General features: G+C 44.2%; 1 protein-coding gene across 1 annotated transcript; it reads right to left on the bottom strand.

Annotated features, from left to right (window-relative positions):
- Window positions 1-1,431: 1,431 nt before the first annotated feature.
- On the bottom strand, window positions 1,432-18,219 carry TECTB (tectorin beta). Its single transcript, XM_029916856.1, has 11 exons — window positions 18,130-18,219; window positions 17,812-17,974; window positions 16,973-17,163; window positions 15,501-15,643; window positions 15,323-15,395; window positions 9,675-9,778; window positions 9,453-9,536; window positions 5,177-5,339; window positions 3,713-3,785; window positions 2,658-2,690; window positions 1,432-1,509 (listed from the first exon to the last, which is right to left on the bottom strand). Exons 2-11 carry the CDS (start codon window positions 17,885-17,887, stop codon window positions 1,460-1,462), a joined length of 990 nt encoding a protein of 329 aa, XP_029772716.1. The 5' UTR covers window positions 17,888-17,974; window positions 18,130-18,219; the 3' UTR covers window positions 1,432-1,459.
- Window positions 18,220-19,007: the final 788 nt, after the last annotated feature.

Genomic DNA, 19,007 nt, shown 5'->3' with positions numbered 1-19,007 from the left:
AAGCTACCTTGAGTCATTGAATCTAGTCTGTTGCTAAATAAACACATATTCCATATGATCAGAAATTTGGGAATTAACTGAATTTCTGAGTTTCTTAATATAGTTGTAAAAGACTCAACAAACTACGGATCTCAAAACTGCTCAAATACATTAAACATGGAGATACAAACTGATGTGTTTTCAAATTATAAGGCCACTAATTAAGTCTGTACAAGACTAAGAAAAAAAAAGTAGAGCTCTGGCTTTTTCTATCACATTCTAGCTTCTAAGGATCTGCCAGTTCTCTATGAGGATTGGTCCATTTACATTTTTATTTTGGTGATACTGTGAATCATTAAAATTAACATCTGGATCACTGGGGTGGCAGTATCATCACAGTGTGGCACCAAGCGACTCCACTGGCCATTTTTGTTTTTGTGCTTCTGATTTTTTTTTTTGGTTCCATTCTAATGATCAGAAGCGAATGAGACAAAAACAGATCCTGCTTCACCGTTAAAGGCTAAATGGAATCAGACCATTTGGTACCGATGGTTTCTTCGTTCAAAGAGAAAACCAAGAGTGAGAGCATTGAGCATCACAAGGCGGACAGTAGGATTGGGTTGATAAACTCCAGAGAACCTGTCACAGATGTCACTCCAGAGTCATGTGGCCAGCAGCAGATTTCATTTAGGCAATGCCACAGTATGATGTTAAATGTATGTTAATGTGAGTTTTATTCTTTTTGTAGCTTTATTCCTATTTCATCTATAATTCTCTTTTGATTTTTAGAAATCAATCAAATATAAAAATGAGTTAGTTAATACCTCCCTAATGTTTATACATATTGAAGAAACACTGTAATGAAAACAAATTAGGTTAACCCTGGGAGCCTCTCAGGAATTATTTTCTTTTATAATACTCAGGTTTCAGCAAAACTATTATATCCCACTCTGGTTCCCACATATCATCATTTGAAAGATTGGAACCCCCTACCTGTGGCTCAATTCTGGTTCTTAAATAAACATTGCACAGCGTCAGTGACAAAGTCCTCCTCATGGCAAAATCATCTATTCTCGTGCATTCTGTACTTAGCACTAACTTGGTGATTATGCCCTACATTTTTTTCAAAATGTTCAGCTACACTTGGTTGGGTGTGCTACGCTTTTAAAATTAGAATAGTTTTCAAAGGAGTCCGCTGCAGCCCTGACTTGAGCATGGGGAAGGGAGACTCCTCCACCAGCTGTGGGAGAGAGACCGCAGGATCTCAGAGCCACAGGAAGTCACAAGAGGAAGTAGGGCACCAAAGACAATCACCAAAATTCACAAAAATCATTGAGACACATCATTGGCAAAGCGCTGTGCTCTGCTCAACAGTATGTTCTTCTGTTTGTTCTTGGCGGCGGCACAATAAATGGGGGTTCGTCATCGGCACAGGAGATGGTGTTGGTGGAGGAGATGCCACTGCGTGCCTGGCGATCTCCTACAACACGGCACAAATCCCCAACATCACGATGAGGTGAGAGAGGACATCTGTGAACCCAATAGGAAAGCAAACACAAACAGTTTACATGGAGCAAGGACAGCGCAACAAAGAGTTAATGAAAGAGTCAACTTGGGGGGAGGGGGCGCACGTCGAGTAGGTTTACACAGAACTCTGCACATTTTATACAAAATCAGCTCTGTTAATCTTTGGGGGTTTCCGGAGCTTGGTTTTGTTGGTGCAAGGAGCCCAGCAGATTAACCTGGGTGATGGCCCTCTGACAGATGGAAGTCTGAATATGGATAACACAGTGATAGCACATTTCACCATAGGGCTTTCACTGCAGAACCTCTTACAAACGAGGATCTGGAATTAAGAGTCTTTAAAAGTTGGTTCACATGATCTCCTGTAATTGTGAGAGCAAAATCTAGATCTGTGTGTTTATTAATGAATAGAATGATCTTACCCCAACTCCTCACATAGTCGTTCTTCTCATCATTCGGGTGAGATCTTGGGTCTTAGCTGAAATGTTTCTTCTTCTGCAAGCTTCCCTGGCTGCTATCTAGATCATTCCTCTACCCCCATCCCCACGCGTCACACTAGCGGGAAGGGCAGGGGCTTTGCCTGTCTCTCTTTGCAGGAGCCCCACTGCCTGGAAGAATAATTTCGATTGACCTTTACTGGATGTTTGCCGTGTGCTGGGCACTGTTTGGTGCCCTTAGTTGTAGCATTTAATCCACACAGCAGCTATGTATGATAGAAGCAATTATTAGCCCAACTGCACAGGGGAATCTGGGGAGTGGAAGGATGATTTCATTGCCCGAGGTCACTCAGTTAATGAGGGGCAGCATTGTAGCAGGGACTCAGAAATATTTATTGAAAAAAACAGATCATTGAAAATCACATTCTCTATATGCAAGAACCCAAGCAAAGCCCCCTGGTGATGTTTTGCTGAGAAGTGGAATCCAATTCTGCTTCATCCAATTTATCCCCAGCCCCGCCCTTCCTCAGAGCTCTGGGCCAGCTGGAGAGACATCTCTCTACTGCCACCTGCCCCCATCCCATTCAGGTGTGTTTTAATGAGCAATTTTCAAGTCCTAAAGGTTTTGCTGGGCCAAAGGTAACCTTCTATTAAAACACGTGTCTGTTTTAAAGGCATTGTCCCATGACATTTCCCAGAGGTGTCTCTTTTCCTTACCTGAGAAGCTATAGAGACTGGGGAATCCCCTGCCTGTAATGAGTAAAGAGAGAGAATGCTGAAGGTTTAAGAAAAGATCATGAATGAGCCCCAGAACTATGCTTCTAAAATACAAACCTGGCCACATCCTCCTCTGATTAAACCAACAGCCTCCTGGACAAAGTTTATAATGGGGTGAAAGCATCTGGAGACAACACCTATATGAACACCTGTGGCTGTGTTCCAATAAAACTTTATAGAAAACTGAAATTTGATTTTTTTTCATTCAAAGCTTTGTGAAATATCATTCTTTTGATTTTTTCCCAACCATATAAGAAGGTAAAAATGTTCTTACTTAGCTTGTAGGCCATAAAGCATCAGATGGCAGCCTGGATCGAGTCATAGGATAACAACTGTCCTCCAAGGTGTGTAGCTACTAGAGGCCCCAGCCTTCCCACAGACCTGCTCACCATTCCCGTCACAGCTCTCTTCAGGTTGTACTGAAAGATTACTGATGAAGGTCCTCCCCAGGCCCTGGACTGGGGTGAATCCCCTTGCTGTGAACCCCCATGCCCCCTGCCTCATCCACCCCTTTTGAGAGTCATCTGCCTTTTCCTTTGCATTTAGCAACCCTCTTCTTGCTAGATGTAAGTTCTTGAAGAGAAGGGCCATGTGGGTCTCCTTTAATTCTGAAACCCCAGTGCCCAGCCCTGCCCAGGGCCAGCACTGGCCGAACAATGAAATTTTGTTGACTTGCACTAGATCCCATTACATTTCATTGTGTCTTATCATTGTTGACCGCGTGCTCTGCTCAGAAGCTCAGCACTTCCGAATTCCTTGGGGACATTGGAGTTTAGGCTGCAGATAGAGCATTTCTGGGTCGTTCACAAACCTTGACTTCTTGGTTTGGCATGAGCTACAACTTCCCAGCCCCCCAGCTGGGAAGCCTCGTGTTGCAGGTGAAGGTAGTGCCTACAGGCACGACTGGTTTGGCAATTCAGTGAAAATGCTCAAACCGGCTGTGCCTGTGGACGCAGCCCAGAGTGAGCTCAACCATTCAGAAAACAGAGGCTTACTACGGAGGGAGAGCTCCACCACCAGGACGCCCCCTGTCTGGTCCCGGAGGAGTCGCTTCCGTTTGTCACAAGTCTGAAGAGCCAGGAACAGCAGAGGGGAGAGGCGTGGAGAAGCGGGCACAAGAAACAAACACAGGAGAGAAAAGAGAGAAAGACAAGAGATTAAAAAAGGAAGTCACAGTCCCAATAGAGTCAAAACTCCCCAGTCAACAGATGTTAGTTACCTTATTTTTCCACTTAATTATTTACTTAGAACCCTTCTTCAACTTGAGAAGAGGGGAGGGTTTTACTTTATTAACTCTTCAGGCTGGAAGAAATCTCACTGGAAGAGGTTGTGGGGTGTGGAGGGAGATTGGCACAGTTTCTTTTGATAAGAAGTTAGGTTTTTACCTGCAGTCACTGTCATTGGACTCTTGCAAACGTGTTCTGATTCATTTTCTTTTCTTTTTAAAATGTGGCACCAACAATTATCCTTTCATTAACCGTAAAATAGCTCTGTTCATTCTCTTTCATTGGGGTTCCTACCTGACCCGTTTTCTGGTCAAGCAAATCAGTCGAAATAGAGATTTTCATCTTATTTTGGTTGGTTATGACAGGCTCCGTGAGGAGGTGTCCTCTTTAGAAACACTGCTTCTCCTCACGGGGGTCTCTAATCCAAATAGACCAGAGCAGGCAGCACTCTGTGATTTACTTCAGTGGTTCTCAACCCTGAGTGTGCCTCAGAATCACCTGGAGAGGTTTGTTCAAGCACAGACCGGTAGGCCCGCCCACTCTTCCTGAATCAGGTGGTCTGAGGAAGGAGAGCATTTGCCTCACCAGCACACCCCCAGGTGATGCTAAGACTGCCCCGGACCACACCGTGGAGCCACTGCTCAAGCGCTAAGTTCACCCCTGGCAGCAGCGGAAGACTGTCTCCAGCCGAACTCACAATGCATGCTGATGGACTCTGCAACAGCCAGGCCCTTCCTCTCCCAAGGTCAGTCCAGCTGTGACCCGTGTCTGGAATTTCTGCAGTATCTCTCTAGTTCAAGTTTTGGTGACAGACCCTCGGACTGGCCAGGCAAGAGCTTTTGCCTTCCACCCAGTGCCTACGGCTACCACCTAGGTTTTGAATTTTCCTTGTGCTTTTAACTGTTGCCAAGCATTTCCATGTCTGTCATTGTGCTCATTTCCCTAACACTGCTCTTCAAAAAGGTAAGGGCCACCACAATTTATCGCCATGGTCTTTAAAGATGAGAAAACCAGGCCCCAGAGACTGACATGGGCTCGACCAGGTAGCTTGTTGTTGACAAGGTGGACAGAGCCCGAATGTCTGCCCCCACACTCAGTGCCCTTTCTTCCAGAATGCCCTCAGCACACCCGTACACTGGTTTCGTTACAATTCCCAGCTAAAAATGCAGCTTGTCAAATTCTGCCCCCGTCCCCACCTCTGGTCACATCTCCTTCGGGAGAGAGGTAGCTCACCACTGGGCAGGAGAGCTTCTCACTGTCACAGATGAATGTCTCGCAGTGTAACCAAACCTTGGAGAGTTTGGGGATGTTCTGGAACCGGAAAGCATTGAATTGGAAGGTGGCCCTATGATCTTTCCCATTCTCGTGTACAAGAACTGTTTCATCCATGGGGCAGCTGGAGAAGATGGGGCAGGGGGCGAGAAAGAAATGACCTCATGAGCTCCAGGAAGGTCTTCCGAGGTAAATTCACAGACAACAGCAACACTGCCTTGAGTTTCTATACCGTACATTAGTCTTAACAAAGCTCTTTGACTGACAGCACCTCCTTTACCCTCATAATATGAGGTCAAGTTGAGGAGCTATGGGCTGGGTGTGCTGGTCCTCATTCTATAGGGGTGGAGAGGAGTGACTTATGAGAAGCTGCACACCTTGTAGGTCACCATACCTCTGTCCCCAAGAAGGGAAATCCTTGAGAGATGAAGTCATCTGAGGGGCTGGGGCAGATACAGACTCCCAGCATATACACGTGATAAGGACCCTGGTGCTGAGAACAGCATTTCCAAAATCTTGTCATAGCCCCCTAAGCCAAGTCATACCCAACATATTTCTCTGTGTCTATTGTGAGGGCTTGCCACTGGGAATTTGAACTTATTTAAATTCTATATCATATAGTTACCTTTGTAAAAATTTGGTCTTGTTTCTAATATTGGCATAGAAAAAAATGATTGGAAGGATACCATCTAAATATTAACACTGACTATTATGGAGTGGTGGAATTATGGACAGTTTTTGCTTTCATCTTATATCTTTATTTATTTTCCAAATTCTCTGCAATAAAAATGTAATATTTTGGAAATTCCAAAGTCCCAAAGGTAATCATTGCAATAAAAGAAAAAATAATGACACAGATGGGCTTTTATCAAATTGCCCAAATGTCAATGACTCTCCCTTGGGGACCATTTTTGCCTTCTGAGAGCATGTGACATTGCGGTTGTCATGATAAAGGGGAAGGTGCTACTGCAGGTAGTCAGTAGAGGCCAGGATGCTGCACATCACTGTACAATGCACAGGACGGTCCCCGCCCAGCAAAGAATGATCCAGCCCCAAATGTCATTGGTATTGAGGGTGTACTTGGTTTAAGCAAAATACATTTTTATTTACAGAACACATGCTGCTTCCCTATTTAAGTGCCAAACGTCCAACAAACTGTTGGGAATGGGCACAATCATTCTTGGGAATGTACAGGGAGGCCCACATGAGCTTTGGAAATTGTTGCCTTTAGGTGACAAGGAACACCAGAGTCTGTCCTCCGTGGAAAATGGCCCATGGACCCAAAAGCTTAAGACCAGTGGACAAACACCAGAGTGGACCCCAAAGGTAATGCCCCCTGCCCAGAGCATCTCTCTGACTCCATTGTCAATCCAGCTCAGTATACACATACCAAAGATCCACCCAGCTACCTGAGAGCCTTCGAGATATGCCCTCCTCCATCCATTCCATAAAAATCAGACATCAGGGGGCAAATTAGAGGTAGGACTGAAGGAAGGTCAACTCTGCGTTAGTGATTGAGATGAGAAATGAACAGTGTGCCTCGTATCTGGACCAGGGGTCAGAAGCTGGGCCATGTTTGTGGTAACCTCTGAGTCCTGCCAGAGCTGGAGGCATTTTCCGAGCTGTGAAACAAGACCGTGCAGGATCATTTGGTCAATAAACCTGAGATCCTTGTATGAACTCAAGACATGAGTCCTTAAAATAGCTCCTTGTAGCTGAGTGTCCAAGGCATGGTGTCAGGCAGTGGAAAACAATGTAAGCAGAGCTTTGTTGGGGGTGGGGAGGAGGCAAGTCCTGGGCAGACTTAGATGTCTTGGCTCTGCCGTCCCTTGGCACCGGCTGTGGCACCTTCTCCTCTGTGACAGATATCTAGGGATGGTGAGGTGCCCAAAGGAGGCTGTGACAACATCACCCCAGAGTCTCCTTGCCCACATAGAATCAAAATTCCTAATAATATATCTCCTCTAATCTCTCCAGGCACTCTTGAAAACTGGGGTTTCCTCTAAGAGGGCCCAGTGGGAACCAAAAGTGTCTGGGAGATTATGGGAGAGGACTTTCTCCTTCCTTCCCTTGGCACTGGCTTTTTTGTGCCAGTATCTCCAGCCTCAAGGGGCCATTTCAGCTGAGTGGAATATGAAACTAGATTTGGGCTTCTTCAGTTTGGCTAAGCTTAAATGCGAGTTCCCAGCGTTTTCCCAGAAACCCTCTGGTGGGGTTGGTTACCCCATGGTTCCACATGTGGAATTCCTGCAGGCACCCTGGGTGTGTAATGCTTGTACACACACAGTCTGAGCACTGCTTGTATAGATGACCACAAGGGCACAGGCTTTCCTATTTTCTGCCTTTTGCACATCTGTCAGCTGGGAGTAGCAGCATCAGAATGATCTGCAGAGAGATGCTTCCATGGTATGGCAGAAGCCTTTACCCCAGTGTGGCCATTGCCTGAGAGAGGTTCCCCAGGCCTGATCATAATTTCAGGTCCCCGTAGGTCAAGAATTTATTTCACAATCTCTCTGAAATCATTTGATTGCACCATTGTCAACAGGGTTTAAAGGAATGATTCAGTGACAGGTGTGACATCCAAATTAAGCTCCCATCTCTGCAGGAAGATTGCTGGGTAGCTTAGATGTGATTCTGTTGGCCTGTCTTGCCCAGGCTGCTCGGGAAATAATGCTGCCTGAGTTTGAACCTCAGATCATCCATCCCGTTACTGACTTTGGACTTTTAGGCAAGTTTCTGGGGCTGTCTCTGTCTCTGAGGCTTCTCATGTGTAAAGTAGTGCTTAGTATATTATGTACTTTATGGGAGGGTGAGGGATGATGAGGTTAATTAATTTTAGAGAGAGGGAGAAAGAGACAGAGTCAGTGGGGGAAGGGAAAAAGGAGAGGGAGAGAGAGAAGTTCAAGCAGGCTCCATGCCCAGTGCAGAGACCCACACAGGGCTCCATCTCATGACTGTGATATCATGACCTGAGCTGAGATCAAGAGTCGGGCGCTTAACTGACTGAGCCACCCAGGCACCAGTGATGAAATTTAACTAAATTAATATTTGTAGGGCAACTGCCTAGAACATGTTTGATCAGTTGTAAGTGCTATATAATTGTTAGTTAAACAAAAAAATAAATAGGTAAAGGTCCAAGGTGGCTCCACCTTTGTTATCTAATCATTTGTGTCTGGGGCCCCAATGTTTACTTAGCTCAGATGGGTTCTGGTGACAACATGGACATGCCTGTCTGCTTGGGCTTCAAGAATGGTCTCTTCTGTATGTACTGTTCATGGTGTGGATGATGCCTGCATCTCTGGTCTAGCTCAACCTGTTTTCTGTTTTTCAAAGCTACAATTCTAAGTGTTTCTGGACAATTGTCATCTCAAGCTCATTATGTCATCCCCAAAGTCAAGGAGAATCCAACACCCTTAGCCAGAAATCTTCCCTAGCAACAGCAAACATTCCTCATGTTCACCACCCACAGCTTTGATGTCCCATATTTTCTCTCAGGCTTTTTGCCCCGCCCTTCTCTCCACCCCATATCCAATTGGTTGCTTAATTTTGATCACTTCTCCCTCCCTTGGATGACCATCCCATTCACTTGGCTATACCTCAGTTTGTGCCATGGCCTCTAATCTGGTTTTTCCACCTCCATTGTCCTGCTTCTATTCCGTCCTGTGGATGACTTCCAGAACTATCTTCCTATTGTACAACTTCAACACTTTTGTCCTCTATTTTAAAATGCTAAGAACTCTTCATTATCTACTGAATTAATAATAAAAATCAACGATATTTAAATTGATTGGATACTGACTACATGCTAAGATTTTTACATGGATTATCTAACTGAGTCCTCACCAGGGTTTTGGTGTTACACTAATTTGATTTGAACCCACTTACTCATACACACACACACACACACACACACACAGACACACACAGTATGTTATATTATTTAACCCCTCCTGTGACTCAGTTTTCTCACCTGAAAAATGGGGATGGCAGTACTAACAACTACCTCTTACAAGTCAAATGAGTTAGTACATAATAAAGCTCTCAGAACAGTACCTTGTACCCGGGAGGCACTATATAAATGTTTGCCAGCATCAGTACTCAGTGTGGAAGCATGGAGGGTGTCACTAATGTGACCCTAGCTGGCTCTACCTCTTCCCCGCAAGCTGTCCCAAGCCGAAGTAGCCTTGGATCTCCCTGGCCCACTTCTTAGCCCTGTGCTCCAGAGAGTGGTACTCACCCTTTATTAATCAGCTGCCATTGCAAAGGGTACATGAAATCAGCCGATGGTGTGGCCCAGCAACTATTCAAAACCACTTTAAACCTGGCAATGAAATAAAATGCGTCACTCTGAGCCAGAGAGTTGTATGCCTAGAACCATCTGGCGATTAAAATGTCTCTTGGCTGATCTTTTTTCTTTTCTTTGTATTTAAAAATATAAACATGGAGGAAATATACTTACCTAATGCTCAACCCTTTGGCTTCTACACCCGCAAACAGATCTGAACCGATTTCAGATGTCTCCAGGACAAAAGGGGCTTCCTTCTTAGTGGAGAACTTGGCATTCTTTAGAAGGAAATTGACACTGGGCATTACAACCTCTCAGGCTGAGCAATTGGGCATGACAGGAACGGATGAGTTGGGGCGGAGTTGGGGTGGGAGTTCCCCAAAAGTCATAGGCACATGAGACCAAGGGAGACTCTCTAGGACCAGAGAAGGCATACCTCCTAGGATGCGGGTACCATCTGAGAAAGGTTGAGGATATCACATCTCTGGATTTGTGGGTCACAATGAGACAACACATACTGTATGTCTCATCTCTGCCAATGAGGAACAAGATTTGGCTGATGGGAAAAAAAGGTAGAATCCAAGAATGCTGAAGCCCTGAACTTTAGTTAATCACCCATGGGAATAGGGATGAAACACACGGAACCCCACTTTGCTCTCGCTTACCTCGACTATTTGCCTAAGCAGATGCTAGCCTGGGTCAGAAAGCGTAAGATCTGATTCCGGTACAATTAACAACAACAGCAATAACAACCACCTACTGATCACCTACTTAAGTGATCAGATACTGCTCTCTACATTGGGATAGTCTCTCACAGAGGTGTATCTGAGAACAAAGCAAAGATCTCTGCCTGTAACCACTTGACTTTCTAGCAAGAGATGCAGACAATAGACAGTAGGTAAGTAAATTACATAATATGTTAGAATAGAATATAGTACATTATATAGAAAAACTATAACAAATGTAGAGCAGGGTACAGAAAATTGGAGGGGCAAGTTACAATGTTAAATACAGTAGTTATGGAGGTCTCATTGAAGTTGTGACATTTGAGCCAAGACTTGAGGGAAGCAAAAGAGTCTGTATCACTCTACAGTATAAGTAGTGATACAAAAAATGCTTCTATAGTGCATGCAGTGCATGCAGGCATCTGGGGAAGAATGTTCCAGCCAAGGCAAAAGCCGTGGATGACAGTGTAGGCAGGGCAGCAAGGAGGCCAATATGCTGGAGCATGTGTGAGCAAAGAGGCTGGGGGAAGGTAGGAAGTGTAGGGGACAGGCAGTAAAGTGACAGAGGCTATGGGGATGGATCTAGAAATGTGGTTTCAACTCTAAGTGCAATAGGGAGTCATGACCATTTGAGCACAGGAACAAAAGTCTTTGGTCACTGGTGTGTGTGTGTGTGTGTGTGTGTGTGTGTGCACGCGTGTGTGGTCTTCACTTCATCAGGCAGTTCTGGGTGAGTTATTAAGAAAAATAGTAATGAGTCCAATTGACTTACCACAAAGAGGCTGACTTCTCCATTCATTGTCTTGGTTTCGTTCAACTTTAGTAACAACATTTACTCTCTGAGTTTAGCCTCCAGAGACAAAATCATCCTGATGAGAGCACAAGGATCCTGGGCTACTTCTAGCTCCCACTACTAATTTACAGGCAAATCAGATTTTTGGGCCTCAGTTTCCCCATCTGCAATTGCAGAAATATTTTTATGGTGGTGATTTTATGTAATAGAAGCATAAAGCCCAACCCAGGATACTAGTTAAAAGATAAACTTTCATGGACTTGGAGGTAAATACTGCAGCAAGGTTATATAGTTAAAATGGACTTAAACCCCCTAAGGGTCAAATTCAGGGCCTTTGCTCAGAGGTCTCGGAAGCATCTTCTAGGGGCTCCTACATTTTTTACTGATTTTGGGTCTAGCTAAGGCTCACTCACTCAGTCACCTAGAAGCCAGTTCTTTTCTCTCAGTCAACCCCCTGCACCCCTCAAATGGTTGCAACAATTAAACAATAACATTCTTAATCCTAAGTGATTTGCTAGCATAATATGCAGTTGACGTGGCAGATTGACAATGGTTGTTGCTGTTTGTTATTTTCTGACATTTGTCTTCTTTCAAGAGACTGTTTACAATGTTGGGCCTAACCTGGGGAGCGCATGCCGTCCCCAGAGTAGCCCCTGGGCCTCTCCCACGCCAGCTCCCAGGGGCCAGCCCACAGGGTGTTCAGGGTATCAGAATAATGCCTCTACTCACAGAGGGACTGGTGAGATTCTGTTACAAAGTGGAGAAGAGAATCTGCACCGTTAATTCCATTTCTGAAACAAAACACTTTTCATGGTCAGTTTCCCCACTTTCACCCTACAGCTGAGGCAATTCACAGCATGATCTCCTCCTACTTTCTTTAGAACGTGAGTTAGGGACCTATTTCCAGATAGCTTCATCCTATAATACCTAGACTGTTTGTTCTCGCATTCCGGGAAGCACAGAAACGCCACCAAAACTACCCACTCATTGAACAGGAAGGAAGAACACCTTGAAAAATCGTGCCCTCCAGTCCTTTTACTTGACCACAAGATGGAGTCAGAACTGCCTATTGACATGGTTAGGATGGGTACATCTGGTTTAACAGGAGTTCATGTGGGCAAGATCTGAGAGGGACTGTTGCTCACAAGCTCAGTGTGCGATAGAAATGAAAAAAAAAAAAAACTGTGCAAAGCTAATATTATCCCAGAACATGTTCCTAGAACTTTCAGAACTGAGAAGGTCACCTCTGACCCACTGTTCCCTGAAACAGGGTCAGGGAGGGTCTGAAAGGTCTGGAATATAACATTTCAATTTTGGGCTCTGCTTTTTAATAAGGGCACTGGCCAAGTGGACCATTCTCAGAGACAACGGAGGAGGAGGAGGAGGAGGAGGAGGAGGATGGAGTACTAACAGTGGGGAGATACTGGGGAGGGCAAGCCTAAGAGAGTTGAAGGGCCGTCAGCAACATCATGGGTTCGTATTATTTCAGAAGACAGAACATGAGCAATGGGAGTTCAGGGTATCATAGTTAGCATGCTGATCTAAAATGGGAAGGCCCAACTTGCCCTTGTCCTTGGAGAAGTGGGGAGCCCACCCCTTAGCAATCTTGCAGAAGGGCTTTGGACTTTGGGTACAAGGTCAAGGTTGATCATCTCTCAAGATTGCTCTGACTTTGGAAGTCTATGAATTTGCCCTCTATGGCTTGTATTTGTTCCATCCCACACCTTTTCACTGGGCTGTCTAACAAGGAAGAATGGTCAATACTATTTTGATTGGATAAAAGCCAAAGGCAACAACACTATAATGGCAACTCCCAGTGTTAGGAGCTCTCAGAGCTCCCACTTTAAATGGGGTCACAGGCCCCAGTCATGAGTTTGGCTACTTTCACAGGCACCTACCTTGTGCCAGGTACTATGGTAACTGCCTCATAAAAATAATTTTATTTAATGCTCATAACAAACATATGGAGTAAGTGCTATTATTCTTTTTATTTAGCAAAGGCATAGATGAAGGCCTAAAGAGGTTCACTAACTTACCCGAGGTCACACAACTAACAAGTGGTAGAACTAGACTTTAAACCAGTAGGCCAATGGCAGACTATTTTCTTATGCACCATGCTAGTCTACTTCTGCAAACTGACTACCTTCCTTTATTTTGAATTGGGGACCCAAATAACTTCTCACTAAGAACACTAACTATGGGCTGTTGGCAAGTGAATGGGGGGAGGGCAGTAGAGAGAGAAGAGAGGAAGCATGTTGAGTAGAACTGGTGGTCTGGAGCTCAGCATTTAGAGCCCTTGAAATCCTAAGCAATTGGCCGTGCATTGATTCCTTTGTGCAATCTGGGGCACAGCTCAGTCTCTGGTAATTTGATGGAAATGTATGCAGGGAGCAGCTGTTGCTTCAGAAACACTCAAGAATGCTCTCAAAGCGGAAGGAGGGAGGAGAAAAAAATTCCAGCCACACGGGTCAGGCATAGGAAACCCAGCCTATGGTAGGAATATTAATTAGTACAGAAGTTTCTGTTGCAATATCAGACTCCCTCTTTGCTGAGGTGTGTTTGTCCTATAAGGGTCTTAATGGGCCCCAGGGAATGCCTTAGCCTCACTTCTAGAACAGCTCAAAAAAGTGTCCTGTTAAGTCTGTTTATCCAGCCCAGAGGATGGTCTGCGTGATGACAAAGATGTGACTCTTATTTTTTTCTTAAAAAAAAAGTATAGGTTCCTTCCAGTTCTAAGATTGGATATTTATATCTAAAACTTAGCCCAACATGGCTGATGGTGGGAGATGATTTTTGCTAATCCTGTTGCCTTTCTATTGCCAATTTTATAAAACCTTCATAGGACCATGTCTATAATTTTATCTGGTTAAAGTAACAATCATGCACATTTGGACAGGGACTCAGGAGTAAAGACAGCCTATCACCATGACACCCCCTGAAACTGTTGTTGATGAGTGAACCTGTTTTACTCTCTGGACAACCTCCATCAGTTACTGCAATGCTGTTGCCACCATTTCATGCACACTGCATTAACTCATTATAGGTTCAGGGGCTAACAGGATTCCTTTTTCATGGACTTAACCCCTAGTGGTTTGTGGTCAGGGGCAGATGGAGGTTCTTTGGGACTTCAAAGCTTATATAATTTAGAGAGTCCTTTCTAATAAAAAGAATCAAAATTTTGAAGATGAAATTAGGCCTGAAGCCTTAAAGGAGGTGAGTGCAAGAGAGAGGTCATGAAACTTAAGCTCCATCCCCTTCATAGGAAGTAAGCCTCAGAGCGCAGTGTTAGAGAGACTGGGCACCGCTCTGCAGTACCTGTGGGATTGTGGGCATGTCATTTCTTCCTTCTGGGCTTCAGATATCTATCTGTAAACTGGATCAGGTGACCCTAGGATCCCTTTTAGAGGATCTCTCACCCTCTGAGTTCAGCTGGATTGGTAGCTTCCAGGCAGCCGGGTAATGTAAGTTCAAAGAGTTCAAGGTCAGTGGAGTTCCAGGTAATACAGTCGTTTCCTTTGTGAAATGAATGGATAGGGCATGATGGCTTCTAAAGATATCTCCCAGTTCTAATGTTCTCTGTAAAAGTTTCTATTTCTGCCTGCATCTTCCACCAGCCAGCTGGAGTGTCACTATAAGTATGCCTCCTCATTGGAAGTTGCAGGTTTAAAAAACAAAACACCCCTTATAAACAGGAGGGCCGCTCGACTAATGGTCATGGCATACTTAGTTTTATTTTGAGAGACCAAGTTGTGCCTTGAACTTCAATGTCAACAAAGGTAATGTGCCCAAATTAGACCAAGAGGAAGCCTGCTCTCTGAAGGGCTTTGGATACCAAAGAACTAGAAGCAGAGGGCAACCCTAGCCTCTCTCCTTAGCCCTATCCCAGGTAGGAAGGTCACTACTCTGTGCCAAATGCTTTAACAAGAGCTAGATTCTAATATAAATCTTTGAAGTGGATTCAGTGGAAACTAATCCTGCTTAAGGGGAAGATGTTGTCTGATTTATTGCCTGTTGACCTTTGGCCACTCACAGGATTTCTCTTGCCTCTGTTTTCTCAAAATGTGGGAAGTCTAACTTTATATCTCTATGGCACTTTTCTGGGCTCCTCTATTCAGTCTATGAATCTACCTTTCTGTTGCATCTAGTCTTTGAAGAGATTTAAAACTAGACCAAAGCTCATCCCTTTATTTGAATTCAAGAATGGGGCTCTACAAAGAGCTTAGGGAAAAGCAAATTTGGAGGAAGCATCCCATCATCTCCTGGAAAGGCCACAGGGCACTCATGAAAACCTGGAGACCACTTACAGTGTAGAAGTTGAGAGACAATTGGCTTTCAAATGTGCCCATGCTCCCATTCTTCACGTGAACAGTGGCCACTCTGAAAAGGGGAGAGAATTTTGCATAAGGACTGAAACATGCCTGATTGACAGGGACTGCAGAACACACACAAGGCAGCCAGCCTTCCACTCTCAGAGCAACTTACCTCTGGTCAAAGGCAGCCTGGTTCACCAAGTAGGTGGAGTGGTAGGTGCAGGAGAAGGAGTAGTTCACAGGCTGGTTCTTCACGATTACTGTGCTGTCATTGGAAACGATGTGGCTGTAGAAGTGGTAGATGGGGGGCTTGTACTAGAGAAAGGAAGAAGGCAGTTAGGGTGGCCCTGGAACCCATGATGAGAATGAAAGTTCTGGAAAAAGTGACATAAGATGGTCAGACCAATAGGAAGACGTCAATGTCTGCCAGTCATTGACATCAGTGCCCAATCTTTTTCATGTGGGTGGGCTGATAATTTCTGTAAAGCGTTCTTGAATATGTTCAACTAAAATTGTTGAAAATAATCTGGGTTGAATGTTGTACACTTACAAAAAATCCATATGCCCATTGGGCTTCTGACCAAAAAGAATCGTCCAAAGAATCTCTGTTTCCCAGAATTACCTTTTTATCCATTTCCCCTGTCCAAGTAATCTTACATGAATGCCTTTGCCCATCTCCCACTTCTAGAACATTATTATCTCATTATTTGCTTTTTCCTTCTGCCAATAAGTTATATTTCTGCGACTTTTTCCTCTGACTTGTTGAATGCCAAGTTCACAGAATATTGCAGCTGGGATTAATCTCTAACATCCATGTGAGAAGTGATCTGCCTAAGAACACACAGATGACTTCTAGTTCATTCTTTCAGAATACTCAAAGGCATGATGCTTCTGTTAATCATGCCCATGATTCTAAATCACTGAATCCTTGTGGGGCCGTTAGGAAGAGGAGGTGGCTCTGGGTGCTTTTTGCTCTCATTTGCTGAGACCCAATTTATGTACAATCTTCTGCAGTCAAGGCAGTAGAAATGCTAGGGGTCAGCAGTGGAGCTGTCTCTCTTCATGACTACACCCATACTGGTTCTGTGGCCCCCAACTAGTGACTTTATTGGGAGGTCTCCAATGTCTCCTCTGCCATATAAGGGTATTTGGCAAGAGGTTATCTGTGGTTCCTTCTAATTCTGATGACTTGTTCTGGGTACTTCCTGAGACCCAACCATGAACTGTGTCACACTTTAGTTACGTCTTTAAAATGCCCTTCTAACTGCTTTCATCACCACTTCAAAGTCTCAGGCAGAGGATCCCCCACCATCCAACCTGGAAGGATGGTACCTTGTGAGCCCATGCTCAGAATTCAAAACAAGGTGGAGGTAGGAAATGTACGCTGTTCTACTCACAGAAGGTGACCCATCTTGCTCAGTCAACAAATGAGAAGACTAAAATTCAAATCCAAAGAGTCACTTAAACTGGGCAGAGTAGAAGGACTTACATAATACTAACATCCCAGGAAAGAAATGTCAGGATTGGCTCTTAAAAGGAAATGGGTGAGTTCTGGCTCCTTGGAAGGGTGGACAGCAGTCATCTTATACGGGGAGGCCCAGTTGCCTTATCTTTGCAACTCTTCATTGTGTGGCCTGGACTTACCTCAGACTGGGTCCCACAATACGACTTGTTTTTAGGCGACAGGTCTGGGATCACAAATTGATAGTACCCTCCTTCATGGACCCCATTGTAACACAGCCCACCGAGAGCCAGCTGATGTACTTCCCAGCCATAGGGACACTCAGGGATTTTGGTGATGATGGTTTTGGGATAGCAAAACACAAGAATGACATCTAGAAAGAGGATACGCATGGTTTGAAATCAGATATGATAATCATATTAATCTACATAAAGAACAGCAGGGTCTAGTCACACCTGAACATGCAAAGCAGTTGGTTAGAAACATTTTTCTCATTATCCTTCATGAGCTATGATGAACACTTTCCTCAAACCTCAGTGCTCAAAATTAGTCCCCTTTAATCTATTTTAAGGGATATATCTGTGAAACCAGACTGAATGGATTAGATATATATATAAAATTCGAAATATACACAAATTTCCATGCCCAGGCAAGTGAGCATGTAACTTAAAATTTTTAAAAATGTCCTTTTCATGCATAACATCATGAAACACTAATTCATAGCACAGGACAGAAATTCAATAGTCAAATAGAAAACAGAAAGGCTTTGGTGATTTTATATCTATTTATTCATCCATCCATCCATCCATCTAGGATTCTCTAATTTTAAAAAAGTCTATGTTTATCCAATACATGTTTACTTCCTATGGGAAGAGTCTGGTTGACACTGGAGTGCCTAACTGCTTCTACTTGACTATGATATTGCATTTGATAACAAGATAAACACAGAGCTCTGAACTTTGCAAAGAAAGGCTTCGGGAAACTTTCTAGTCCAGGAAGACAGACTGGCACCAGGGCATACCTGCTTTATTTGGAGTACAAGATCTTGCAGAGGCTTCCGCAAAGACAGCCAACAGGACAAAGGCCCTCATCACCATCGCTTCTCAGAACCCACTCTCTGCAAGGCGGCCAAACCAAACCGGCCAAAGGTTCACAGTCCTGCCAGAGCCCGAGCCTCGATCATTCTAGGTGAGAAACATGAGGGAGAAGTTAAAATCAAGGGTGAAAATAAAGGAGCACATACCGTCTTGGAGGAAATTTCCAAGGGAGATCAATAATTCTGTCCCCCTTTCTTAGTAGTTCCTTGTCTGTGCTGAGAGGCAGAAAGTGGGGTTCATACCACCAGGAACGTCAGTGTCACATGCGGTTGCTCATGTTCCTGACTGTTTCATTCTCTCTGGACTGTAGAGGCTGCCTCCCAGATGCTCCCCAAATCTGCAGCTTCAGTCCTAGCTCAACTTTATATCAGCCGAGGGTGTAAAAGAAACCGGCTCCAGATAAATCACAATGAACACGCATTATCCACTGCGGAGGGAAATAAAAGGGAACCTTGCACAATAATCCGATGGGAAGCTCAGTTACGGCTGCTTGAATCTAATTTCTTTTACTTCACAGAGTAGGGAAAACTTTTTTTTTTAACTGCTTCAACCAAGATTGGGATAAAAAGTTGAATTTTTTCCTCCTCGTACAAAACAATAACTCTGATTGGAGGCAAACTGATTTCTGTACAGTTCCAGGTGACGATTTTCTTTCTTTATGTCTTGCTTTCTCCCATTTTTATTTTTATATGTAGGCTGTCTAAACTTTAAACTGAAGAGGACCCAAGTTCAGCAGTGTTACACCTGCTACTCAAAACAAATAGGTGTTTGTGTTAATGCAAACATGTTAAGGGTTTTTCCCTCCTTGAATATTTTTAAAATTTGTATATATTTATTTTGGGGGCCCGGGGGAGGGGGGACAGAGAGATGGAGAAAAAGAATCCCAATCAGGCTTCATGCTGTCAGTGTAGAGCCCGATGCATGACCTGAGCCGAAATCAAGAGTTGGATACTCAACCAACTTGAGACACCCAGGCACCCCTCCCCTCTAATATTTAAAAAAATTTTTTAATGTTTTTTATTTATTTTTGAGAGACAGAGAGAGACAGCGTGAGCAGGGGAGGGTCAGAGAGAGAGGGAGACACAGAATCTGAAGCAGGCTTCAGGCTCTAGCTAGCTGT

The sequence above is a fragment of the Suricata suricatta genome, chromosome 2 (assembly GCF_006229205.1).
Source record: "Suricata suricatta isolate VVHF042 chromosome 2, meerkat_22Aug2017_6uvM2_HiC, whole genome shotgun sequence".
Lineage (NCBI taxonomy): Eukaryota > Metazoa > Chordata > Mammalia > Carnivora > Herpestidae > Suricata > Suricata suricatta.
Note: the sequence above shows the minus strand (reverse complement) of the source record. Positions and strands in the feature narration are given on the sequence as shown.

Coding starts and splice junctions, on each gene's coding strand:
- TECTB (XM_029916856.1), bottom strand. CDS start 17,887: ATGGTGATGAGGGCCTTTGTCCTGTTGGCTGTCTTTGCGGAAGCCTCT. Junction 5,340..9,452: donor TGGCAGCTGATTAATAAAGG/GTGAGTACCACT, acceptor CATCTTCTCCAG/CTGCCCCATGGATGAAACAG. Junction 2,691..3,712: donor GGTGGAGCTCTCCCTCCGTA/GTAAGCCTCTGT, acceptor TACTCATTACAG/GCAGGGGATTCCCCAGTCTC.